Source organism: Tenrec ecaudatus, chromosome 18, assembly GCF_050624435.1.
Source record: "Tenrec ecaudatus isolate mTenEca1 chromosome 18, mTenEca1.hap1, whole genome shotgun sequence".
Lineage (NCBI taxonomy): Eukaryota > Metazoa > Chordata > Mammalia > Afrosoricida > Tenrecidae > Tenrec > Tenrec ecaudatus.
Window position 1 is genome coordinate 14,756,040 of NC_134547.1, and position 26,729 is coordinate 14,782,768.

The 26,729-nt window shown below is 48.8% G+C and overlaps 1 protein-coding gene and 1 non-coding gene across 7 annotated transcripts; one reads left to right on the top strand and one right to left on the bottom strand.

The window, feature by feature from the left end:
- The first annotated feature begins 1,468 nt into the window (after positions 1-1,468).
- On the top strand, positions 1,469-21,194 carry LOC142432402 (uncharacterized). Of its 6 annotated transcripts, XM_075537577.1 has the most exons (8): positions 1,519-1,537; positions 2,431-2,485; positions 7,613-7,743; positions 9,597-9,679; positions 9,874-9,932; positions 16,119-16,245; positions 16,528-16,623; positions 19,163-21,194. In XM_075537577.1, the coding sequence occupies exons 4-8, from the start codon at positions 9,646-9,648 to the stop codon at positions 20,695-20,697; spliced, it is 1,851 nt and encodes a 616-aa protein (XP_075393692.1). In that variant the 5' UTR covers positions 1,519-1,537; positions 2,431-2,485; positions 7,613-7,743; positions 9,597-9,645; the 3' UTR covers positions 20,698-21,194. The 6 variants fall into 6 exon arrangements, with proteins under 6 accessions (XP_075393693.1, XP_075393695.1, XP_075393692.1 ...); XM_075537580.1 differs by lacking the exon at positions 7,613-7,743 and having other exon boundaries at positions 1,499-1,537; XM_075537576.1 differs by lacking the exon at positions 1,519-1,537 and having other exon boundaries at positions 1,546-2,485; positions 7,565-7,743.
- LOC142432893 (small nucleolar RNA SNORA63) lies at positions 8,410-8,542 on the bottom strand. Its single transcript, XR_012780987.1, has one exon. It is a non-coding gene; the product is annotated as a small nucleolar RNA SNORA63 (small nucleolar RNA).
- Positions 21,195-26,729: the final 5,535 nt, after the last annotated feature.

Consider the following 26,729-nt stretch of genomic DNA (forward strand, 5'->3'; position numbering starts at 1 on the left):
AGACCTTGCAGTTCACAATCCAGCTCTTACCCGACAGGGCCTCCAGAGCTCCTTTTATATGTATTCTTGATCTCTGTATGGAAGATTTATCCTTAGAAATAAGAATATTTATATACATATATAATATTCACATGTTATATATACACACACATATCTATTATATGGCATATACATGGCCTTACTTTTGCTTTTATAGAGAACCCGGCCTAAGATATATGAAGTGGGAGTTACAAAAGGTATAAATTTTTTATTCATTTTATTGGGAGCTCTTACAGATATTATAACAATCCATATACATCAATTATATGCAACAAACTTGTACATATGTTGCCATCGTCATTTCCAAAACACTACCTTTCTCCTTGAGCCCTTATTTTCACCTCTTCTTTTTTTACAAAATATTTATTCTTTCATAGCCCTCAACTCAAATTCACTGCCATTGAGTCCATTCTGACTCGTAGTAACCTTATGCAGAGGTCAGGAATGACAAGGAGGCTTCAAAACAGAAGTTGGTGAATAAATGGAATTAAAAGTGAGTGGAATTTCCCCAGGAACGTTTGAAACCTCCTAATACAAGGAACAGTTCTTCTCTGGCCTGTACAGTCACTGTGAGTCTGAATTGAGTGGCAGTGAGTGAGTCAGTGAGTGAGTAAGAGCTACCCACGATGCTTGTCTCCGAGTACTAAGGGACTTTCATGACCAGGGACTTTATTTTTCTCACTTTACTTCGAACTGGTCTTACTTTTGAAATAAGCAGAAATTGAGTGTCATGTACACGGAAACATCAAAAATGCTTGGTGGTGGAACTCCACCGTTTGTTTAAAGGATTGTATATTGTCAGATTTACTGCAACGTGAACTTGTTAGTAACAAGAAATAACTTGGGGGGCTTGTGATAAAGAAAAAGACGGAAAAGCCGACAGTGCCACCGTGCTGAGCACAAAACCAGCCAAGCTCCAAGTCAACGACAGTGCCATGGAGTCGATTCAGGTTCACAATGCCCTGGGATCACTTTTTTTTTTTTTCTTTCCCTGAGTTAAAAAAAAAATCATTTTTATTTGGGGCTCATACAACTCTTATCACAATCCATCCATGCATCCATCCATTGTGTCATGCACATCTGTACGTCCATTGCCCTCATCATTCTCAAAACACTTGCTCTCCACGTAAGCCCCTGGCATCAGCTCCTCATTTTCCCCTCTCTCGTGAACCTGAGGGATCATGGTTTTTTTGTTTTTTTTTTGAGGGATCATTCTTAAAGGGAGTAGAAACATCTCATCTCCAATCCTGCTGAGTCACCTGCAGCCTCGCACGGGTCCGCAGTCCAAGGCACAGCCAGGACCAGGAGGAGGGGCCAGACACCCGCTTGTCGTCACTATCCGGCGCCTCTGCGGCCCGCCGCTGGCTGGCGGACGCCTGATGACGTCACTAGCGGCGACCGACACCTGTCCGGGCGCCGGAAAGGATTCTGGGAACTGTAGTCCGGAACCGCCGCAGTCCAGCCACTTTTGCTTCCGGCCAGTCATTTCTTCTGTGCGGTGAGTCATCGGGGGGGACGTGGGTCTTCCTTAGGGTCTTCGTTCGGGCCGCACAAGCAGGGACAGGCCCCCCCAGGACTTCGAGGGGGGAGGACGGCAGGGGACGGACGAGCCGAGCCGGGGCGTTCTGCGGAGATCGGCCTGGCGAAGGGAGAGCTCGCCCCGCGAGGACGCCGAGCACCCCCCGGTGGACCGGGGTGCTGGGCGCGGGCCGGGCAGCGCGGGGGTTGGGGCCGGCGGCACCCCGCAGCGTCGGGAGGACGGCTCCGCGCCGCCTTGGAGACCCGCACTTCGCAGTCGGGCAGACACGACCCCCGGGCAGTCGCGTGTTCGTGATAACGCTGAATTCTTCCAGCGCGGACGCCCACCCACTTGGGTCCTGGTTCCAAAGTTTTCCGCCGGTGCAGTCATGAACCGAGTTGATTCCGCACGCTCCGTGCGCGGTCCTTTGAGCATGGGTTAAGCGGTGTGTCAGTTGTCAGGAGTTCTTTTGCGATGTTGCTGCTCACTCGCGTTGTGGATTTTGGGGGTTTTATTGTCGTCTCTGAGATATGCACAGATTGAGTTCTGTTTTAGGGATCACACGGCCCGTGATAGTCCTGAATTCACATCTCCAGATTGTACTGTGATCCTCATTTGTACTGGACGCTACCTTGAGTGCAAGCAGTGGACCACGTCCTTCGCTGAGCCCCGTAGGGAGGGCGATCCCAACCTGGACTCTGGATTCCTTTTTGATGTTTAGGAAAGGGGAGAGAAAATCCCACTGGAGCTCAGCATTTCCTCCCGTGGAGTGTCGGGGGGATCGTGATAAGATCAGGTTATCTCATGCCCCTCTCCTCCTCTGTTCCCCCCTCCTATGGATCCTGTGCCTTCTTGGGACATCCCTTTTCCAGAGAGAACTGCATAGGAGAAGAAACACCTTCTGCCCACTTCCCCTTAGAATTCCAAGTAAGTTGCGCTTTGGGTTTTGTTTGTTTGTTGTTATTGATTATTATTCTTTTTAATGCAATGCCACTGTCCCCACACGGAGGTCAGTATGCTGGACCTCATTCTCCCTCCATTTTATTCAAATACCAATTTCAGCCACCGCTTCTTTCCCTCCCCAAGAGCTGTCTTATAAAGCGGAGGGATTGTTCGGTGTGTTTTAGTAAGTGTTAGTTATGTCTGTTGGGTAAGTGTTGCGACATCAGTGGTTCAAATCCACTCACGACTGGATGGGGAAGAGAAGGGACTACATGCTCCTGTAAAGATTCTTATCCTTGGAAACCCCTATAGAGAGAGCTCCTTAGGGCTCTCGGGGCGATAGGTGTTGGCAACAATTTGATGGTAATTAGAATTTTTATTTCATGATCATTTTATTGGGGGGGCTCTTATAAATCTTATAACAATCCATCATTCAAAGAAGATTGTTTTTGTAAGAGTCGGAATCGACTCGATGGCGGCAGCTTTGGGGTTTGCAGGTACGGAGGGAGTGAGATCAGTTACTACCTCCACAGGCCAGTTTTCCTGATCTCATGTCTTTCCCTAATTTTTTTGCAAATGTACATTCAGGTCCCAGGGTTTCTCAAAAATATTGTTTTGATTTAGTTATTTATTGGGCAAATCACACCTGTTACACTGCCTCCAGGGGAGGAGCCCCACCGCATGGAGAAGGGCAGAGAGCAGATGAGTCCTGTGCCCAGGAGCAGCGAGGTTAGATTTCTACCCACTTCCTGCCTTGCAAGCGTCAGGGACCCCAGTAAAACCAAACTCACACACAGACACTGGGTGGACCAACACATGATTCAAGTCAACAAAAGGCAGAGGGAGGTCAACTTCCGTAGTGGGCATTGGTCTCCCATGGCCGGCAGCTCCGACTCCACAGCCAGTCCCGAGACATGGTCTGCATACCACCCCCCCCTTGTGCTTCTCGACCCTCCCCACAAGAAACAGACACAAGCTGGGTTAGTCCAGCACTGCACGCTCAGTTAAGCCGTTGCTGGGGTGTTGGCACGTGATCAGGGCAGGAGGGGAGGGAGGTGCTCACTGTCCACCAGCAGTCTTAGTAGGATGTGTTTGGGGTCAAGACACCCAAAGTCAATCCACACTCTCATCCTGTCCAAGAAGCCAGACCAACACATCTACTCCTGAGCACAAGGTTCACTTGTGGGTCACAGGGCAGGGTGGGAGGTTGAGTTCAGGTGGCCCCCGTCCTGCAGTCCACGCTCCTCACCCCACCTCAGTAGACAGAGGATGTCCATCGCCCACTTGGGAGAGTGTTGCCTGCCTGTAGCACAGGGCACGTGGTGGATGTCTCTTCTCTGCACGTTGTTGTAAAATCTTTGGGCAACATTTTTGGATGGCAACGAACTGCATCATGCCAGCAGGATGCCCACAGCTCCTTGGAGGGGAGATGGAAATCAGCCACCGCATCCCTGGCTTCACCCAAACCAGCTGAACTGGTCCAAGGACTGTGCTTGCCCGGTCTTGTGGAGGACTTGCTCTGTATCTTCGCTGTCCTCCACATGACTTTCAACATGCCTTGATTCATCTGTGATAGCGATTTCTTCTTGGCATCGCACATGATGCCCAGTTTGTGCCAGCAGGTTGGCCAACCCTGTGTTTGGGAGGGCAGTGGACGTCATACCGGTCACCTCACAGTGCAGCAGGCCCAAGGAATCAAGCACCAAGCTAAACCTCTTATCCATATGCGGGCCTCTCCCATGTAGCCCTCTAGTTCATGAACCTCAATGTCAAGGACCAAGCTACATCCCGCATGATGGAGTCACTGGCTGCTGCAGGAGGAGCTTGTCTGCCGCATAGCAAGTGCAATGGGCACCGGAGCCCAGATTGGGGAGGTGGGAGGATGTGACATTGTTCCCCCAGGTGATAGTAGGAACAAGATCCCTCAAGCAGCATTGTCTGCCATTGCAGGGGACACCCTAGTACAAGTGATGTCCCCGTACAGTAGAGCCCCGCTTTCCCTGGTGCCGGGGTTAGTGCAGACACCTGCACCCACCAGTTTGGTGACAGACGAGTGTTTCTGTCTTTGTAGTTAGTTAGGCGTCAGTATGACAGTTCCCACGGTGTTTGGTGAAGTCCCCTCTGGCCACGTCTGAACATGCATGTCTGGGGTACTTGGACCAAGAGGCCCTCTCTCTTGGAAATAGACCTGAACGGACAGTGCCATTTCCAGCCCTCTTTCACCCAGACTTAAGGTCCACCCACGTGACTATTTTGAATTTGAGTCTCAGAGGGACTCTTGGATAATGTCCCTCCGCAAGGTCCTATGTGTCTACCTTCCAATGTGAAATTTCACCTCCCACCTTTGGCTACTATCAAAGAACGTTTCTTTCAGGCTGAAGGTGATCTTGACGCTCGTGGGCAGTGGCCTCACCCTATGACTGCCCTTGGCGACTGACTCCTTTCACCACATTGACGTCCAAGTCCAACTGTGTTAGGAGGCATGTCCCGGGTTCATCGTTGCTCAGGAACCTGTTGCAGTATGCAGTTCTGGGTCTGCCCTGCCCTCGGTTTACTTCCCCATTCTTCCACACACGGGCAGTTAGGTTGTCTGCCTCTTTTTGAGGTTGTGATGAACATGGGTGCATGTCTGATCCGTTCGTGGCATGGCTCTTATTTCTCTAGGCTGTATATAGCGCCCGCAGGGGGATAGCTGGGTCATACAGGATTCCTGTTTTCAACTGTTTAGAGGACACGTCATGCCGTTTTGCACAGTGGTTGCTCCACTTTACCATCCTACCGGCAGTGCCTGAGGGTTCTGGTCTCTCCATAACCGTTGCCAACATTTGTCGGTTTCTGTTTCCTTGCACTATGCTCATCGTGCTGGGCTGAGATGATATCTCCTGGCTCTGAGTCACATCTCTTGGACGGCAAGTGATTGAGAGCATTTCTTCATGTGTCTGTAGAAACGTCTGCTCATGTCCTCTGTCCTTTTTAAAAAAAAATGATCGGCATGTCTTTTTCTCTCTGAGGTGATATTTTCTATATACTTTAAAGATGAGTCCCTTGTCCAATCTGTCGCTGGCCCCTTCTTTTTCCCCCTCAGTGGGGTCTCCTTTTCCCTGTTGTGATGGAATATTTCTACACGTCACAGCATGTCATTTCAATGAGGTCCTTGTCATCGATTTTGTCTTCTGCTGTTTGCATATTTTGGATTATGTGTGATTATATATTTGCCATGTATTTAGGGTCCTATTTTTTCTTCTTTTTTGGGGATGTGTTTTATCCTTTTTTTAAAATAATCATTTTATTGGGGGCTTGTATAGCTCTTATCACAATCCATCCATCCATCCATTATTTCAAGCACATTTGTACACAATGTTGCCATCATCATTCTCAAAACATTTTCTTTCTACATGAGCCCTTGGTATCAGCTCCTCATTTTTTTGCTGTTTTTTTTCATGGATAACCTTGGTAGTTTTGCTTTATACATTTAGGTCTTCGATCCACCCTAAGTTTATTTTTCTGCATACGGATGTGAGATAGGGGGGTCTTGCTTCATTTCTTCTGCAAACGGTACCCAGTTTGGCCAGCACCATTTGTTAAAAGAGACTTTCTCCTCTCCATTTAATGCATTTGGGCCTTTTGTCAGAGATGCGCTGTGCATAGGTGGGTGAGTTCCTTCAACCCACGTGTCAGTTGCCCCCACACCAGCCTGTCTTCACTACTGTGGCTTTAGGGTAGGTTTTGAGATCAGGAGGTGTGGGGGCTCCTCCTTTGTTCTCGCCTAGATTATTTTCTAAAATCCGTTTTCTTGGGGGCTCAAACAACTCTTATCACAATCAATCCAGCCATCCATTGTGTCAAGCACATCTGTACATTCGTTACCCTCATCCTTCTCAAAACATTTGCTCTCCACCTAAGCCCCTGGCATCAGCTCCTCATTTTTCCCCTCCCTCCTGGCTCCCTCTTCCTCGTGGACCCTCGATAATTCATACATTATTTTGTCATATATTGACTGTCCGATGTTTTTCTTCGCCCACTTTTCTGTTGTCCATCCCCCAGGGAGGAGGTCACATGTAGATCCTTGTAATTGGTTTCCCCTTTCCACCCCAACCCCCTCCACCCTCCCAGTATCACCACTCTCAGCCCTGGTCCTGAAGGGATCATCCGCCCTGAATTCCCTGTGTTTCCAGTTCCTGTCTGTGCCAGTGTCCATCCTCTGGTCTAGCCAGATTTGTAAGGTAGAATTGGGATCATGATAGTAGGGGGGAGGAAGCATTTAGGAACTGGAGGAAAGTTGTATGTTTCATTGTTGCTCTCCTAGATTTTTATACTTGAATTGGGCCCGGCTCACAGCGGCATGCACAACTCAATAAGACGCCCCCCAGGCCAGCACCATTCTTAACGAGTGCTCTTACGTTTGAGCCCGTGGTTGCCGCCCCGTGTCAATTTGCCTTGTAAAGAGTCTTCCCTCGTTTTGTTGCTGCTCCTGTCACCAAGCGTGATGTCCTTTCCTGTGATGTCCTTTCCCAGGACCTAGGTCTCTCCTGACAAGGTGACCCAAGTATGTGAGGCCAGAGTCTCACCATCCTTGTTTCTAGGGGGCAGGAAGCCGTGACTGTACTTCTTCCCCCAAAGCAAATCATTGTGTCCTTTTGTCAGTCTCCAGTATGACCGATCCTCATCCATCCTCCACAGCACAAGACACATAAGCGCTTGCTGAGTGAGATGGGGGGGGGGCAGCCCTGGGAGCAGAAGCACCCCAGTGTGTCCGCAGAGGGATAGCGACTGGAACGTTTTCAAAGGTTCACCCACGCTGAAAAAAAAAAAAAAAAAGCCGAACCTTTGCCATCAAGTCAATTCAGAGAATTGCTCCATGAGGTTTTAGAAACTGTAAATCTTTACCGGACCGGACGGCCTCAGCTTCCTCCCACACAGCAGCGGTTGGGTTGGGCGCCCTGACCCCGCCGTGAGCAGCCCAGTGCTGAACCCACCGGCCACCAGACACTCTCATTTTTTCACTATTAAAAAAAATAATACTGAAACCAAACAGCCCTCCATTTGACCTGTGTTGTTGTTAAGGGAGGACCCCAGGTGGAGCAGCGCTACTCACTGGGCTTCAACCCACAGGGCCCCAAGTTTGAAACCACCAACCAGCCAGCCGCTCCTCAGGAGAAAGACTTTCTACTCCTGTAACCAGTGACAGGCAGTTCTCCCCTGTCTTGTGGGGTCACGATGAGTCGGGACTGACTCCACCGGCGGTGAGTTTGATTGGGCTTGGGTTAGGTGCTGTTGACTTGTCTGTGACTCAGTGACCCTACGCGTAATAGTGCAAGGCTGCCCAGTCGTGCGTCGTCCTCACAAAATCATTCCGTCTGAGCTCGTGGCTGCAGCCACTCTGTCCAGCCACCTCCCTGAGGGTCTTCCGCTTTTTCACTCACCCTCCACCTGACCATGCCTGTGCCCTCCCATCGGGTCATTTCCGACTCGAAAGGACGCTATAGGACACGGGGGGAAGCACCCCTGTGGGGTTCCAAGTCTGTAACTCTTTACTGGGATAGAAAGCCTCAGCTGTCTTCTGAGAAGCGGCTGGTGGTTCCGAACCGCTGCCCTTGGAGTTGGCCACCCAAGACGTTACTATGGCCTACGCCACCAGCGCCCCTTTGACCAAGGCTGCTGCTCACTTGTGCCACGTCATTCATCCCCCTCCAACTGGTGTAGGAAGCCAGTGGGCTCGATCTGCTTGGGTTGTTTTTTATTTTTTTTTTCAGCTGTAGTTCCTGGTGTTTCTGATGAAAGTCTAAGACAGCCGATTAGCTTCCGGTTCCCAATTTCTACACAGTGGTTCAGTGACATTGGCCGCTGTCTTCACAAGGCAGGAACATTCTAGTGACTTCTTTTCTGGCTATTCTTTTTTTTTTTTTTATATGTATGAGACCAAGCGTCCCTGGGCTGCTACAAGAGACTAGCAGACAGGGATAGATAAGAAACAGCTTTACTCTGAGCAGGGGGAACGACACAATAGCACTAAACAGCTATATTGTAGCCTAAATCCCGCTGTTCTTTTTCCTCTTTCTTCTTTATTTTCCTTTTTCAATTTATTTTTTTTTCTTCTTTTTTTTTAATTTTAACAATTTATTAGGGGCTCATACAATTCTTATCACAGTTCATACATATACATACATCAATTGTATAAAGCACATCTGTACAGTCCCTGCCCTAATCGTTTTTTTCTCCTCTTTTCTGTTTTTCTTTTCATTGTTTTTTTCACAGATCAGATAAATATTTTATCATTTCAAATTATGCTTAAACTGTTAAAAAGGCTTTGAAAACTATATTTAAAATTCCTTACTCATTTTATGAGGGGCTCCTACAACTCGGATCACAATCCATGCATACATCGATTGTGTAAAGCACATCTGTACATTCATTGCCCCTGGCTGTTCTTTTTCCGGTCCCCCATTTTCCCTGCCCCCCCAACCCCCCAAGTATCAGCTAGCTGGTCACAGGGGCGTCATGGCACCAAGCAGGTTCCAAACCTCTGAATTCAGTGATGGTTGGGGAATTGTCATTGTATCCTGAGTTTCAGAATCTGTGAAGACGGGGATATATTTTGGTTTGCGGGTTTTTTTGTTCTTTGGTCCCAAAGCACTGTATCATCAAAGCATTTATATTCGAAGCTCCCCTAAGCTCTTAGAGTGCCCCACCCCCAACCCCTGCAGGGCCTGTGGCTCACTGTGAGGCTTCAGCGGCCAGGCCCTCCCACAGACACGTGTGTAATCATCTTTAGTCACCCATGTTGTTATTGGCTCTGCCCTGTGAGGCCTGCCCGAGCTGGGCCCATAAGTCCATCTGCTTCCTAAATGCCCGCAGAAGGAGGAGGACCCAGAGGCTCTGAGCCCTCCCGGAGACCCAGAGCTTTGAGGTCAGAAGAAAGGACTGAACAACGTGAAGTTCCCCGGAGCCCACAGGTCTCAGCACACGGGAACCATTAAGACCATGGAGTGTAAAGGGGGAGCCGGGTGCTTCCGACCACAGGTGCCTGTGACATACCTGGCCAGAGCTTGGGGAGCCGCAAGAATGAAATGACCCCTTGTCTTTTTGCTTTCTCCAGGTCAGGAAGGTCAGAGAATAGACAAGGCCTCTGCTGTTCTCACAAGACGATGGAGACGCTGACCAGGAGACAGGAGGAGAGGGGTGAGTATGTGCAGGTTGTGGGGGTCCAAGAAGGCAAGCTGGGTGTGCAGAGGGAGCCAGCTGGGTGCAGAAGGACTTGCTTGAGGTGCAAAGAAACCACCGTGTCAAGCTGCCCGCTCTCCTCGGGTTCAGGGAGATGAGCCAAGAGCTCCAAAGGGGCACCTCCGCTTACTCAGCCTCATTCTCTCCGGCAGCCATTCATTCTCTGGCCTCAGCCCCTTCCCCGGAAGCAGAGGAGCCGACCAGCTTTCAGGTGGGTGTTTTTTTCCCCTCCGGGAATACCAGTGTGAATGTAGCTTCCTCACTCCCTAAAAAGAGGAGACGGCAGTGTGTTGTGTGTGTGCGTTACATCACCCAGCCCACTTATCACCCAATAGCAGTGTGAGGTGGGGGCACGATCCTCTTTGATAAGTGAGGAATCCAGGATTTGAACCCAGGTTCATGTGGCTGTTGTCCGAGGCTCCCCAGGCCACGCTCTGTCCCAGTGATGTGTGATACAGACTCACAGAACTCAGCCGAGCTGTTGTCCTCAAGTGCAGGAGAGAGAGGCTTGTTACAGTGAAAGGAGACAGGTTAGCATCGGCCATGGGAGGAGTCGGCTAGAACAGTGTCCCGGAGGGAATGGGCGTAAGCTCCCAGTGGACTCTCGCTGTGGAGTCTTTCTGACCATGCAGAATAACAACATCTGTGGCTGTTGGGACAGCCCTTGGCAATGGCATGTGACAACGTGCAGGGAGGCCCAGGGGTCTTTATTAGAGATCAGTCCCGTCGACCTGGAGAACCACTTACATACCCAACCTAACTCACGTCTCCAGCCCTGCCAGAGGCCAGAGCGGTCATGGTCAGGCCAACAGACACTGATCAGGCTGTGCATTCCAGGTTCTGACAGCCATTGATCAAGGGCCCAGCCCCGGCTTGGAAAGTGCAAGGCTTGAACAGCTCAGTGCACTCGCATCGGCCCCGTTCCTCCCCAGACTCCGTAATTACCCGACTGCGCTCCGTGCCACCTGTCAATACAAGTTTCGACTGGGAGTGTGGGTCTGAGTTAGGTAGCAAGCTGTCTTGGATTGCACCCTATCCCCTCCCCAGAAATAGACGTCATTTGAACTTGGCCAGGGCTCTCCTCAGATTGGTGGCAATGTAATATAGTAAGGTGTAATATAGTAAGGTTGTACTCTGACGTGGTCGGCTCTCATCCCATGTAAGGGGATTAAAACGGTGCAACACCCTTACTTGGGTTACAGCCCTGCTCCCGTAGAAGTGGTGTGTCCCCGGGGGCACGGCCTGCCTCCTTTTCTCCTCCCGGAGAGACAGGGAGAACAAGAACGAGAGGGATCTACTTACCACCAAAAACAAGAGCCAATAGCTAAGCGCTGTCTTTGGACTGGAGTCCCCACCTGGGAACTGCCTAGAACAGGTCTTCCCTTGGGGCCGGCTTCAGACTTCCGGTCTCTCCAGCTGTGAGAGAAGGCATTTCTGTTCCTGAAAGCCCGCACCCTCTGTGGCTATTTCTGCGATAAGAGCACTGGAGAGCTAAGACGCGGGTGTTGTAAATGGGCGAGATCAACCACACCGCTATATCAATCATTGAAGCCTTTATTAAACAGCCGGATCGAGAGTAGGCTAGCGCCTGGAAGCTTCTCGATCCAGATCGAACAAACTCCAGGATTTTTCTACTTCAAAGTAGTGGCTGGCTCAAGGGGAGAGCTATTTTATCAGTTACGCTTTTAGCAGGTTGGCAGGGTAGCAGGGCTGGGGGTGGGGGGGGGGTAGGCGGGGACAGCATAGCTGTAGGTCCTAACTGATGGCAGTTGGTTTGGGGGTCTTAGAACAGCGGTTTTATTATTTTGTCATGTCTTACACTGTCCGACGTCTCCCTTCACCCACTTTTCTGTTGTCTGTCCCCCAGGGAGGGAGGTATAGGGAGATCGTTGTGATCGGTTCCCCTTTCCTAGCTTTTTCATGACCTGTTTGCTTTTGTGAGGACGAAGGCATGGGAAATCCCCCGGGCGTGCCTCCCCTGTCCCTTAGGGCCCTTATGAGTCGGCATTGACCCCTGGCGGCCGGGTTGGATTGTTTCTGGGGTGGGGTACTTTGAAAAGCGGGGTCTGAAGAGAGGCCTGAGTATTCTTGTCTAGGAAGGGAGAAGGGAAGACATGTTAAAATTCTCCCTGCCCGTGCCCGTGCCCTCCCCCTACTTAATTCACTGCAGGGCGAATGAAGGTATGGTTCCTCCCAAGTAAATGGCCCGTGATTTGAAAGGTCCGTGTCCACTGTTGGGCAGAGCATGGACACATGGGTGCGTCCACCCACAATGCAGGATCAGGGGGGCGACCTCATCTCAGCTCTCAGGAAGTTGCGTGGGGCCGGTGCGGGTCCAGAACTTCCCAAGAGCTGATCTCAGGATCCAAACAGGTGTCTTTGCTAATCACTCAAGTTCATGTGCGTTTCTGAAATGGAAGCATTTGGGGGTTTTTGATTCCAAAGAATTCGGATTTTTTTTTTAATTTAGTGGGTGTAACTCGTGACGCGTGGGAATTGAAATCAGGGGGGAAGGGGGTTGGTTCGCACCATTCCCTGATAGAAACGGCTGACGGGGCCTGACCTGGCCACGCACTGGCTTCCCTCCTGGGAGTCTGGGATTTGGACCGTGCTAGGCCGAGGCTGCCTGTGTGCCCAGCCCCGAGTAAAGTCCCTGGGCTCGGCATCTCTAATGAGCCTGCCTCAGAGACAGCACTTCACTCGGGTTATCACTGTGCCTTGCCTGATAGGTGAAGAGCGTCCTGGGGGAGCCCAGGAGGAGGAGGCTCTCAGGAGCCTGGTTTCCCCTGGATCTCATCCCCGGGCTTTTCCCCTTGCCTGATTTTGCTGCAATAAACCAGAGCCACGGGTCCAACTATACCAACTGTCCTCAGAGCCCTCAGGCTGAATCCTAACCCAGAGGGGAGCTTAAAGCTCTCCCATGCAAGGCCCATGAAGGCAAGGCTGTCTCTTTCCTGCTCATTTCTCTAGTCCTTGGGCCCAAACACCGAACAGTTCTTGAACTAGCAATGAGTTGGTGTTCGTGCCCCGAGCCATTGCGTAACTGCCTTGCCTGCCTTCTGGCTAAGAACATTATCGCTGGCCTACCCCCAAAATGAAGGTACCTGAGGCATCGTAACCCACTCTTACCTTGTAAACCCTGCCACAGATTCCAGGAACACAGTGAAGGCAAAAGGGTGATTTGGAAAGCCCGCACACATACCTGGCACCCTCTTAAGAAAGCATGCCCCAGTCCAAGTGCATGACAGTGATCCGGTATTTATTCACGACATAGTTGATGGCAACGTTTCCAAAATGGGTAGCGGCAGGGTTTTCTCATGAGAGCTATTAGCTTAAAAAAAAACCAACAACACAAAGCTCCGTGTGCTCTGTTTCTTAATCGAGGAGGGCGCAGCATGGTTTGAAACTCCATGGTTGGAGCCCCAGCGTTGGAGGTCTTCCCTGACGGGGAGCCAGATGGCCCCAACACACATTAGTTGCCTTCAGCCAAGTGGTAACGTGGAAGCCTAGAAAAGGAGGGCCAGGCGGTGTCAGTGGCTCCCACCATCAGGCGCCAACTAAGGGCTGGGAGATTTGAGTCTTCAGAGGTGCCTTGGCGAAGAGGACCCTCCAGCAAACAAGCGATTGGCCAACCCTCTGGAACACGGCTCTGTTCCGACAGACGCGGGCGTCCGTGAGCCGCAGTAGACTCACGTGCAACTAGTTGAACAATGGCAGTGAAGAACAGGATTTGTCCGCGTGCTGGTGGTGGGTTGAGGGCCGGAGCTCAAGTGCTGGCAGGGAATAGTGAGGACGCGGCCTCAGCCAGGGCCCTGTTGGAACTGTGCGTTGTCACAGCCCGTGTGGAGGGACACTGGGTCATGGACAAGCTAGAGTCAAACGTTTCGGTTCTGTGAGCCCACCACTTCCGTTTTAGGAACTACTCGTACAAGTGCTCTCACCGAGCAAGGAATGTTCCTTGCATTCCTCTTAGGATAACTGTGGGATCCAGCCCACCTCCGGATGGGTCCTAAGGGACGGGTATGTAACTGAAGGGAGAAAATGAAGAGGCAGACAGAAGTTGTTAGGGGTGCTCACCTCCGTGGGAGCAGGAACCAGGTCAGGCAGACAAAGAGAAAATGTATTCTTCCAACAACTTCTATAGTCTCAGGGCATACAGGTACCCTTACTTACAAGTAACCACCTGTGGAACAGAGTGGGCTGTGCCTGACCCCTAAGGCCCCCGAGCTCATTGGAGGAGTAATGTAGGAGCCGTGCTGGGGGGAGGTCAGGGGGAGTGACTGTCCCCTGAACAGGGAGGGCAATTGCAACATCCCTGTTCCTAGAGATCAAGCTGCCGGCCAGAGAGCAATCAGCCATGTGCTTGTAAGAGGCAATTTTAAGGCAGCGCTGTGATGGAAGGATAGTGCGGGATTCGTATTAGTTTGCAGCTCATCTCTAACTCACAAGAAAGGAAGGCCTCCCTCCACCCAGAACCCTGGCCTTCCCGTGTTGAGTAGACCCGCCTCTAACATCCACGGGGGTCCGTCGGAGCAATTGTACGGTTATAATATGTCAAGATCATAGTAAAGTCATGGAAGATAGGAGAGAGAGTGAAATAAAGAAGTCATCTTATGGTAGCATGCTCACCTGCAGGACAGCCATGATCTCAGCAGCCAGGTCCATGCAGAGAGCGGAAGGGTGGGGAGGGAGGAGAGAGGTCTCTTTTTATTTCTGACCAAGGCCTATAGACTCAGGGGGCGTGATTACAGGTAACCACACACATCACAGGAAGGGGCTGTACAATAGACATACGCATCACAGGAAGGGGATGAGTTAAGGGTGTACACATGATAGGAAGGGGACCATAGATTCAAGGTGGCAGCCTAACCTTGGTCATCCTTGAGTGGGCATGACCTCCCTGGGCTCTCCTTCCGGGAAACAATCTACTACTATCCCTGTCAGCAGGGAGTGGGCCCTACTTAGGGTGGGACAGACTATACAGTCTGATTGCTCTAGATGGCTGATAACCCCCAGGGAGAACAGCCCCTGACTGGCTGGCGTTGACCTCCAAGTGTACAGTCGTTTACCATGTGTAGCAAGCAGGTTTTAGATTTGACATATATTTGTGGGCGACAACCTGGGGAGGAACCCTTTTGCATCCCACAATCCCCCCTTTTGTTTTTTGTATTAAATTCAAAAGAGCCACGGCCGGCATGGTTACTTTCTAGATATTGAAAGCTGTCAAGGTATAATTAATGACAAAATTAATGTAGCCATGCCAGAAACTCAGGCTTGATGCAAGCATTTGAATCCAGGCTCGGGGGACAAAGCCCCCTCCCATGCCCATCTACTCTTGGGGGAAGGTATGAGAGGGGCTGGATGCCGCGGCGAAAAGAGAGCAAATGGGAATGTCTGCTTCTATAGGGAGACAGAATCAACCAGGTGCTCACTTTAAGGCAGCCCAGCTTGAAGGGGGAGAATCTGTGGAAATGATATTTAAAGCAGAAAAATGTACTTGGACTTTATCTCTAACTTACCAAAGTGGAGGCTTTCCTACTGTGGAATACTAGCTTTCCAGAGTCCCTCTGTACAAGTCAGGGAATAAGTCCTAGTCATATTTCCCTCGGTGTTAGTGTGTTGGTCTGGGTACTTTAGAGAAACAAATTCACAGAAACTCATATATAAGAGAGAGTTTTATGTAAAGGTTCATTGGGCATCATGGAAACATCCCAACCCAGTGCTGCCCAAGCCTACAAGTCAGTCCACCATTAACCCTCTAACCGATATGTCCAACATCAATCCACAAAGTCCTCCTCCATCTCACAAAACACACGCAATGACCCCGACTGTAGGAGGAAAGCCAAATCAGTGAGTGTGTAAGCATCTCAGCGCTGGCAGGGGTCTCCACACGGCTGCTCCAGCACCCAGGGCTGCATCAGGGTAGGTCCATGCGGCTTCTCATCGGGGATGTCTTGCAGGAAGTGAGCCTTTCCAGCTGAAGCAGGGAAGTGGCTAAGGCAGCTGCACCCTGGTCCGACCTTCAGAGAGCAAGAGACCCGAGAACTAGAAAGGGGAGGCTCACCGAGCCATTTATCTCTCTGACCTTCAATTAACCCCACTTGTGTTTATTGGCCAGGTTGTCACAATAAACTTTAACTCAGTTAATTTCCCACATTACTGGTATCTTAAATATGAGAATAAAGAATTTGTCCATATACACTCTCTTCTCATTCCTCAGTTTCCCATAGGTAATCGAGGGAGATCGCTTGATGGACTCAAAATTATTGGCATCAGGCATTAATAAAACCTTATGTGACTCTCCACACTGATCAGCTGCCTGGTTTCTTCTTCTTAATGGTTCCCGATTCCCCTTTCTTCTCATGGTCATCCTTGGTAATAGTGGTTCCCCTTGTAGGAGGCATTGACATTCAAGGACGTGGCTGTGGTCTTCACCGAGGACGAGCTGGAAATGTTGAACTCCGCCCAGAGGAAGCTCTACAGAGACGTGATGCTGGAGAACTTCAGGAACCTGGTCTCCACGGGTGAGGGGAGCCTCTCTGGTTCATCGAATGTTAGCCTATGGGAGCATTCTTATTCCCTGGAGAGGATAGTTTGGCCTCTGGACCCAGGATAAAAACTTGATTTTCAGAGCTGTTTGAAAGTTGCATTGTTGAGCTAGTCTTGAATCTATTCCTCAACTGGCCTTCAAAGACCTGACGATCATGAGTTCAAGCCTATATTTTCATATTTATTATTATTATTAATTATTATTATTTTGTTTCTAGAAAAATGGGCCTCAACCTGGCATCTTCTTGCATTTTCAGGGCAACAGCCTTTCAAATCTGACCCGACATCCCATTTGGAGCAAGGTGAAGAAACCTGGGTGGCGGAGGGAGAAATTCCACCAGATCCAGATCCAGGTGAGAACCACAGAAAGCAGAGCCTGTCTGGGCTGGGGGTCGGGGGGCATGCCACTACAGTGCCCCAGTGCCCACCCTTGTTCTTGCCCGTGGGCACTGTCAGCGTCACGGTAAGTGACTGTTCTGCTTGATTCTACCGCCCAGTCCCTGCCTTCTTGTGGTTCCTTCATGCTTGTCAGAGAATAATGTAACCAGAGGGTGGAGAGCATCCTTGATAGAGACAGCCAGGCGTGTAAGGCCAACCAGGCATGGAGAGACCATTCCAGAACAGGGAGAATCCTCTGCTGAACTTCTCACTTAATATTAAACTCACGGGTCCTAGAAGTCCCTCGTCATGAATAGATTCCTGTCAACTCAGTCCTGGAATGTAAAAATAGCCAACAAAGAATATCAAATAATATGAACGAATTATTTCAGTCACCTGGAACTCTATGGTGAGTAGGGTCATTCAGTAGCTCCCAACAAACAACGTGAGGAAGTGGAGTGATTGAAAATCTCTGGGCCTAAACAGTGGCATCTCTATTCCTACTGTATCAGCTCACAGACACGGCTCGTGTTCTGAGGAAGGTTTGGATTTTTCTCTTTTTTTTTTAAAAAATCATTTTATTGGGGGCTCGTACAATTCTTATCACAATCCATCCATCCATCCATTGTGTCAAGCACATTTGTAAATTTGTTGCCATCATCATTCTCCAAACATTTGCTTTCTACTTGAGCCCTTAATATCAGCTCCTCATTTTCCCCCCTCCCTTCCCCTCCCCCTCCCTCATGAACCCTTGGTAATTGATAAATTATTATTATTTTTCATATCTTACACTGTCCGACGTCTCCCTTCACCCACTTTTCTGTTGTCCATCCCCCAGGGAGGAGGTTATGTGTAGATCCTTGTAATCAGTTCCTCCATTCTACCCCACCCTCCGGTATTGCCACTCTCCCCACTGGTCCTGAAGGGATCATCTGTCCTGGATTCCCTGTGTTTCCAGTTCCTATCTGTACCAGTGGACATCCTCTGGTCTAGCCAGCTTTATAAGGTAGAATTAGGATCATGATAATGGGAAGAGGAAGCATTTAAGAACTAGAGGGAAGTTGTACGTTTCATTGTTGATACACTGCACCCTGACTGGCTCGTCTCCTCCCCGCGACCCTTCATAAGGGGGTGTCCAGTTGCCTACAGATGGGCTTTGGGTCCCCACTCCGCACTCACCCTCATTTACAATGATATGATTTTTTGTTCTTTGATGCCTGATACCTGATCCCTTCGAAGTCACACAGGCTGGTGTGCTTCTTCCATGTGGGCCTTGTTGCCTCTGAGCTAGATGGCCGCTTGTTTATCTTTAGATTTTTTTTTACACCCCCACAAGTGCAGCTTCTCCATGTCCATAAAAAGAGTTATTTTGGGAGACAGTCAGGTTAGAGCACTAAGTGTGGGCTCCGTGAGAAGACTTGCAGGGTCCAAAACCCAGCACCCCGCCACCTAGAATTCAGCTAACTTACTTAGCCTCGCAGTTGCTCCGGTTTCTTATCTGGAAAGTGGTTCCCACCCCAAGACTATCCCTAAGGATTAAATAAGTTATCGTTAGAGGAAGTACGTAATAGATGTACGCAGGAAGTTGGATCCCAGTGTTAGCTATTGTAGCGTTAAAGCTCAGAAACAAAAACCCAAAGCAAACAGAGCTCTATTGCTGCCCTGTTGATTCTGACTCTTAGTGACCCTTCATTTTATAGAGTAGGATGGGGCTCCTTCAGGTTTCTTGTGTACATCTTTACGGAACCAGATTACCGGGCCTCTCTCCTGTGGCGCCACTGGGTGGGTTGAAAATGTCAACCTTTGATGAGTGGCCGCTGCAGCCCATTGGAGCCACCCAGGACGTGCGTTAGGTCTGTGGTGATGCAGAGAACTGAGATGGCTTTAAAAAGTTGCTGAAAAAGACGCCCATGATCTTATCATCCCACATGTGCCCACCAACGTTTTGAAGCTTTCTCGCGCGCTATGCAGTCAAACCTGTGAAAGCTAGAACCTGTCTAAAGTGGAAACCTGTCAGAGAAGGAAAGCGCAAATATTTCCCACTCAGGGACTGCCCCCTGTCCAAGGTGGAAAACATCCGAGATTAAAAAAACAACAAAAACAAAATCACAATCGAACTCTGCCTTCTCAGACCTCACAGTATATAAAATATATAATATATCCTTATTGTCATATATAAAGTGAGGTCATAGTTTCACATATTATTAGCAACAGCAGCATGACTAGAGAAATTGGTTTCTCTTTGGAAATCTATTCAGAAGTCCTTTTGATAGGCAAGTTGTCTGACGAGACAATTAACAAGGCTGGTTAATAGGCACCTCTTCCTTTTCTCGGATCTAAATAGAAAGTAAAGTGACCCGATAGATATGACACCTGAAGCTTATCCCCCCCCATACACCCCCAACCCCGGGCCATCATAATCTTGAGCAAAACGTAGACTGAGTCTGAAAGACTAAAATCTCTGAGGAAATGTTTAACTGACTCTCATCCCCCAAATTGTCTTTAACCCTATAGGAGACAAGAATGAAGAAGATACGGAGTGTATTCAAGAAAAAGAATTAAAAGCTCTTTTGCACAAAGAGCTGTCCTACTGGAAAATCTGGGAACAGGTGACTGGTCAGTTAACCGGGAGTATGGACCCCGGAGTGAGCCTTCAAGGGAAAGAGTTCCAGTTTTCCGAAGGCGCTTCTCACTCTCGAGAGTGGGCAGGCCAGTCCACTCAGGGTTTTAAGATTGAGAACTTGGTGGACAACCTTCAAGGACATGGCCCCATCGATGCAAACCATCCAGAATTCCCATCCTGGAAACGGGTGAGCCCGCCCTCCACTCAGGCATCTTGGACTTTTGGGAATGAAGCTTGGAACGTTCAGGGAAGCTATCAGAAAGTCCACGTGGAAGATGCAGGATATCAACGTGATGGGGATGAGGACAGCCTCAGCTGGGTCTCACATCACGATAATCGTACTCCACCTGAAGGAGAGCGACCGTGTCGAAGTGATGAGCATAGAAACCATAGTGTCGATGAGGCCATCCCTTATCTCCCCAACTCCAACGTCAACGGCTTCAAAAGTGAGGACGGTGGGAGCGGCTTCTTGGATGAGTCAAACCTTCCCACTCACCCACAAGTGCCCTTGGAAGAGAACTCCCACGAGTGTCAGGAGGATGCGCTACCACGGAGTGCCTATCTTGGCAGACATCCCAGCATCCCCATAGGAGGGGTCTCATCTATAAGTGGGGAGGGTCGGCAGGGCTCCAGGCCAACTGTTGACCCGCTCAAGGTCCAACCAGGAGAGAAATCCTACACGTGCTTCGAGTGTGGAAAGGGCTTCTGGAGGATTTCAGACCTTCACAGTCATAAGAAAGTCCATACCGGAGAGAGGCCCTACATATGCGATGTGTGTGGGAAAGGCTTCATCTTCAGCTCCGACCTCCTCATTCACCAGAGAGTCCACACCGGAGAGAAACCATATAAATGTGCCGAGTGTGGGAAAGGCTTCAGCTACAGCTCAGTGCTTCTCATCCACCAGAGAGTCCACACGGGGGAGAAACCTTATAAATGTGAAGAGTGTGGGAAGGGCTTCAGGTGCACCTCAAATCTCTACATCCATCAGCGAGTCCACACGGGAAAGAAACCCTACACGTGCGATGAGTGCGGCAAAGGTTTCAGCTACAGCTCAAATCTGCGCACCCACCAGCGACTGCACACGGGAGAGAAACCCTACACGTGTTTTGAGTGTGGAAAGACCTTCAGGTTCGGCTCGGGCCTCTTGAGCCACAAGAGGGTGCACACCAAAGAGAAACCGTATCGATGTGACATCTGTGGGAAGAGCTACAGCCAGAGCTCCCATCTTCAGGGCCACCTGAGGGTGCACACCGGGGAGAAACCGTACAGGTGTGACGAGTGTGGGAAGTGCTTCAGTCAGAGCTCCTCCCTCCAGCTCCACCTGAGAGTCCACACCCGAGAGAGACCCTATACGTGTGAGGAGTGTGGCAAAAGCTACAGTCGAAGCTCCTGTCTGCGGATTCATCAGAGAGTGCATAATAAGTGAGGAGCCTTTTAAGTTGAACACTTGAGTTAGAACTCAGTACTTTATACTTCCCTGAGAGGCAGTGCAAGAGGAGACGTCCTGGAGGTCACGCGCTGAAGGGCTGCCAGAGAGGCAGAAGTTTACATAGCTGTCAGCTAGGCTGCCCACGAAGGGAAAAGTTGAACGTTTGCTCAATAAAGCACTTTGTTCCCAACCTTCGGTCTTGAAGAGTCTGTTACACGGCAGAATAATTCCTACAGGGCACACGGCAAAGGGCTTTGGTAAAATCGACACTTCCCTCCACGAGTCTGTCTTGCTGACTCTTTATAAAGCTGTAACTGCAATGCATCACAGGTACAAGACCCGGACATGGATTCTCCAGTAAGGAGAAATCACTTTCAAAAGGTGACAGGTGTAGGAACAACTGGTGACTTTACTAAGACGGTCTCGTGGATGCCTTTTAAAAAAATATTTAAAATAATAACATTTTATTGTGCTTTGGGGAGAAGTCTGGTTTGGTTTCCTTTTTCACAATCACGACACCAATTGTCCAGAGGCATTTGGTTATGTTTCAGTTCCCTTCTGAATGTTTTGCTTCCGGTCGATTGAGTTCCCTTGTCCCCTTACCATTATCAATTTTGCTCTAGAAACTTGTTGACCATTTGGTCTCCTAGAGATGACTTTTTGGGTTTTTTTTTTAAGGTACATAGTGCTCATTGGCAGTACACTTTTAGGAAAGGTTTCAAGATGTCCTGAGTTGGTTTCAACACCTTCTACAAACTGAAACACTGCCGAGAGCTGCACCGTCCTCACAGGTGTTAGGTTGGGCTCTGTTGTTGTATGAATCCATCCCCATAAAGTCTTATTCCTTTTCATTGCATTACTTTTCTCAGCTCTGCCCTTCTCCAGCGACTGCTTCCTTCTGATATGCCCAAAGGAAGTGAGAGGACGTCTCGCCACTCTCAGTCCTAGAGAGCATTCTAGGTTTTCCCCAAAATACATATTTGTTCTCCAAACAATCTCAATATTCTTTGGCAACAGCGTAATTCAAATGCATCCGCTCTTCTGTGGTTATCTTTATTCGTGATCCATTTATAGGTAGCAATAGAAAGTGCCATGGCTTGGGTCAGGGACACCTTCATCTTTCTAGAGTGGCATGTTCCCTTTTTAACCTTTCGAAGCGATCTTTGGTGGCAGATCTTCCCAGTGCAGTGCCTCCTGTTGATTGTGGGTGTGCTCCGTCCATGGGTGTTGATTGTGGATCCAAGTAAAACGAAATCCTTGATATCTTCCATCTCTTCGCCACTTATGACGTCCCCTGTAAGGATTTTTTCTTCGTTTGTCTTGAGGTGTAATCTACACGAAACACTGCAGTCTTTGAGCCGCGTCACCAAGGGCTGCAGGTCCTCGAGATTCAGCAAACAAGGTTGTGTCACCTGCATATCACAGGCCTGGCAATGGGTCTTCTTTCCACCCGGATGCCATGTCATTCCTCTTGTGTCTAGTTTCTATGAAACAAAGCTGACGTTCGCTTGAGTGGCCTAGAAGGCTAGGAGCAGGTGTCGAGAAACGTATCGCTTTGCACTTCCTTATGTTCTGTGAGGGTGTTTTATTCAGACGCACAGGATGCCGCATTCGCTGTGATGTGTGCTTTACTCTCACGGAGCAGTTCTAATAATAATAAATAATAATAAGTTTAAAATCATATTTTACTGAGTCAAGTTGAACAACCAAAGTCCTTTGGTTGTACTTCTGGCTGTGATTACGTCACAGGTTACCTAATCTTCTAGAAGGAACTGATGGGAGGAGACCCCAAATTCAGCCATATCTTATAGGGACCTCTTTATTAAGGCTTAAAGAGGATGACGAGAACACAAATATGAGTCATTGGATGAGGGGAGCCATCACCAAGGGGCCATAATGGTGGTCCTGGGATGCTTCAGCCACCTGGCTACTTGGTGGCCGGGCTGTGACTCAGGACAGTGGGGGCCCTGGCACCCAACTTCCAGGTGATGCACATCCGTCAATCATTTAGGAGACACACACCTTCCTTGATGACATCATTGCCTTTCACAGGGTTGACCCAAGAGTAATCAAGTACTTCCAGACACCCTCTAACTAAGGGCAAAGCCGCTGCTACCTTGTTGGTGAGTGTGCAGAGAGGACAACGGCGACTGGATGTGGTCAAGATGGCAATGGAGCTAGGGCTCTCAAGGTGAACCATAGCCTTCCCGGAAGCAGGTGCTTTAGAAGTTAATCCACGTGGGACTAGCTTGTTTATTTTTGAAATGATTTTTTTTGCCCTTTTGAAAATACACAAAGAATAGAATCATATTTTTTTATGATCAAGAATCTTTTCTTTTTTTTTAAGAGAGACTTTCTAAAGTAAATTTTGAATATTCTTAAGTGTATTCCCAGGAATTATATTGCTATCATGGAAATTCCTATTTTTATCCCATTTAATTCCATCTTTTTTTAACATTAAAATGACTAGAAGAAGATAGGTCTATCTATACTATATATTCTATAGAAATGCCATTAACTTGTCAGATTACCAGTGGTAAAACAGATTCACCAAATCTACCATCAGTGGGGATGGATGGAGACATGCACTCTTAGGCATTAATTGGTGTGAAAATAGGTACAGTGGTTTTGGAAATCATTTGTCAGTATCAAATTTAATTTGTATAGCCTTTGAAGTGGCAATAAATGTGTGTGTGTGTGTGTGTGTTGAGTTCTGTTAAGTCAGTTGCAACTCAGACACCCTCGATAACAAAAGGAAACACTGCCTGGTCTTGTACCTTCTTCACAGTTTCTGAGAGTGTTTCCCTGTTATTCATAAGGTTTTCAGGGACTAATCTCTCTGAAAGGGCCAACCTATTCCTTCTACTCTTGTTCATCTGGAAGCTCCCCTGAAGCCTGATCAGCATGGGTGACCCTGCCTGTATGTGAAATACCAGTGGGGTAGCTTCCAGCATCACAATAACACACAAGCCACCACAGCACAACAAACAGGGGAGTGCCAGCAATAAATATACAGTAATTTATACCTGAGAGATAGTTGCATGTATGGCTAGAGATGAATACATGGGGCCCAGTCATGTGACTTTTGTTTTTTTTTTAAACCATAGCAAAAAGTCAAAAGGTAATACTCCCAAGTGTCCATTGGACACTTCATAAGTTCACCACTTAAATAATGCATAAAATCTTCAGGGACAAGTATAATATTCAGGATTATCCAAAGCTAGTGGACCAAGAAAATTAATAGGATGGCTTCCTCCTGTTTTAATGGGTGTGTGGACGAATCTGTGTGCCCGCGCCCACACATCTACATGCCAAACGATCTATGAAAAATGTAATCAAAGGTCATTGTCGTAACTGCTGCTTTGGCAGGTGGGATTTGGGGAATATCACAGGCACTGTACTTTCAGTTCAAGAGTTGATCTCAATCTTGCAATAAAGCTACTTTCAAAACATTAGGCTGGTAGAATAACATCTGATGGCCAATGGTCTTATAACTATGATCCCCCCCCCCCCCGCCCGCTCCCCACTGTTGTTATGGGCTGTTGGGTCGGTTTCTACTCATAACAACCCACGTGACAGAGTAGAACGACCGCCCCTCCCCAAGGGTTCCTTTCTTTCTTTTCAATCAACAACTTTTCGTTGTGAACGTTTAAAGAGCAAATTGGTTTTCCATTCAACACTCTGAACACACCGTCTTTGGTGGTCTGGGTTTGGTTGCGATTCCCATAATGCACCAGCACCGGTCCCACTTCCTCCCTCTTGATTACTGTGTGAGTCTGGGTAAATTAGAGAAACAAACCCATGGACACACATATGTGTATAAGAGAGATTTATATACAAGAGCAATTGAACATTGAGAAAACATCCCAGCCCAGTCCAGACCAAGTCCATAACTCTGATACTAGCCCATATTTCTGTTATCCATCTAGAAAGTCCTCTTCAGACTCACAAAACACATGCAATGATGCCAAAGGCAGAAGATCACAGTCCAGTGGGTGGGAAGTCTTGTGGATCCAGTGTCATTGGAAACATCTCAGTGCTGGCAGGCGTCTCTCTGGCTTCTCCAGCTTCTGAGGTCTGGTTGTATCCATGTGACTTGTTTTCTGCAATGTCTCCCAGGCTGAGAGATAGAGATTTCTTCTGCCTCCAAGAAGGAAGTACCAGATTTCCCAGAATGCTCAGGAGAAGGCCAGGCCCACACAGAAGTCTTATTGGCTATCTCCAGATTGACAGCTTAGACTCCACCCCTACCCTCTTACTCCTTACGTTGACACCAGCTTAGGTGATTACCACATTTCCCAATTCCATTTATCCTTCTTTCCGATACCCTCTGGCTTTCTGAGCTTTATCCCTGGGCACACGCTGTCCTTTGGATCTCCTCTGGTTGATTTCCATTGGGTTTCTGAGGTTGTGATCTTGACGGGAGCAGATTCACGTCTTTCTCCTGCCTCTCCTCCCCTCACCCCCCTCCCCACCCCACATCAAATCGGAAGTAGGCAAAAACGCTGTGAAGTTTGTGGTCGGGATATCTGTCAGAGGCTAGAGCAAGCGGATGAGTCAGAGGAAAGGAGGCAGTGTGGAGATTTACAAGGCGCTGTCTGTATCCCGGTCCTCTGGTCCTCTATTCTGGCTTCAAAGAGAGCAACACACCAAACTGTAGATGCCTCCGGCTTTCCCATGTGGTGACTCGGAAGACCTGGAGCCTGGCCCTGGCTGAGCCCTTGTGAGGAAATGGCACGGAGGGTTGGGGGTGGCAGTGGGACACAGAACCGGGTAGAGAGTGTATTTGGGCAAATGCTCAGCATTCATCTATGAAGGAGTCTGGGAGGCCAAGGCTCCCGTGGAGGAAACCTTCACATTTTGTGGGTTGGAGATGCGTCACACTCACATTCTCCTACGTAAAAGTGATTCCTCAAGATGTTCCCTCGTACTCAGGCCAAATCTAAGGTGCTGTTTGTAAACACATGCTCACTGACCATACACGTGGAGGTCGTGGAGGTAGGTCTACTGCTTGAAGGTTATCTGCCTGAAGGTTGTCAGTGAACTAAGGCAATCAGACCCTATAGGCTGTCCCACCCTAAGTAGGGCCCACTCCCTTCTGATCAGGATAATGAATTGTTCCCATGAAGGAGAGCCCAAAGACACCTAAGGTCAAGCTAGCACAAAAATGACCAAGGTCAGGCTGCCATCTCGACTCTACAGACTACCTTCCTGTCATGTATATGCCTCTAGTGTAGTGGTTCTCAACCGTCCTAATGCCATGACCCCTTTCATACAGTTCCTCATGTTGTGGTGACCCCCCAACCATAAAATTATTTCCGTTGCTACTTCATCACTGTAATTTTGCTACTGTGATGAATTCGGGCGGCCTCTGTGAAAGGGTCAGTCTACCCCCAAAGAGGCCACGACCCACTGGTTGAGAACCACTGCTCTAGTACAACCCCTTCCTGTCAAGTATGTGCCCGAGTGCCCAAGATAATATAAACTCATGAGATTCCAATCCTCTCTCTGCTCAGACCTGGCTCCGAGAGACCATGACTGAGAGGCCAGCCCTTGCATGCTTTATCTTGTCTGATGTCTCTTTAATTTACCCCTCAATTACACCACTGCCCCTTAGATCCATTCGGATGTGGGGAGGCTGGTTCCCCGACAGAGGATGTGCAAGGTAGGTGTGTCAGTCTGGGTAGACTAGAGAAACAAATCCATGGACACACATGTGTATAAGAAAGAGATTTATATACAAGAGGAATTGAACATTGAGAAAACATCCCAACCCAGTCCAGTCTAAGGCCACAGTATGATATTTGCCCATATGTCTGATACCAATCTATAAAGACCTCTTCAGACTCATGAAAAACATGCAATGAAGCCAAATGCAGGACGATCACAAGCCAGTGGGTAGAAAGTCTTTGGGTCCAGTGGCGTTGTAAGCATCTCAGTGCTGAAAGGGTTCTCTCTGTGACTTCTGAGGTCTGGTTGCATCCTATGGCTTGTCTTCTGCAATGTCTCCCAGGGAGTAGCACAGGGAG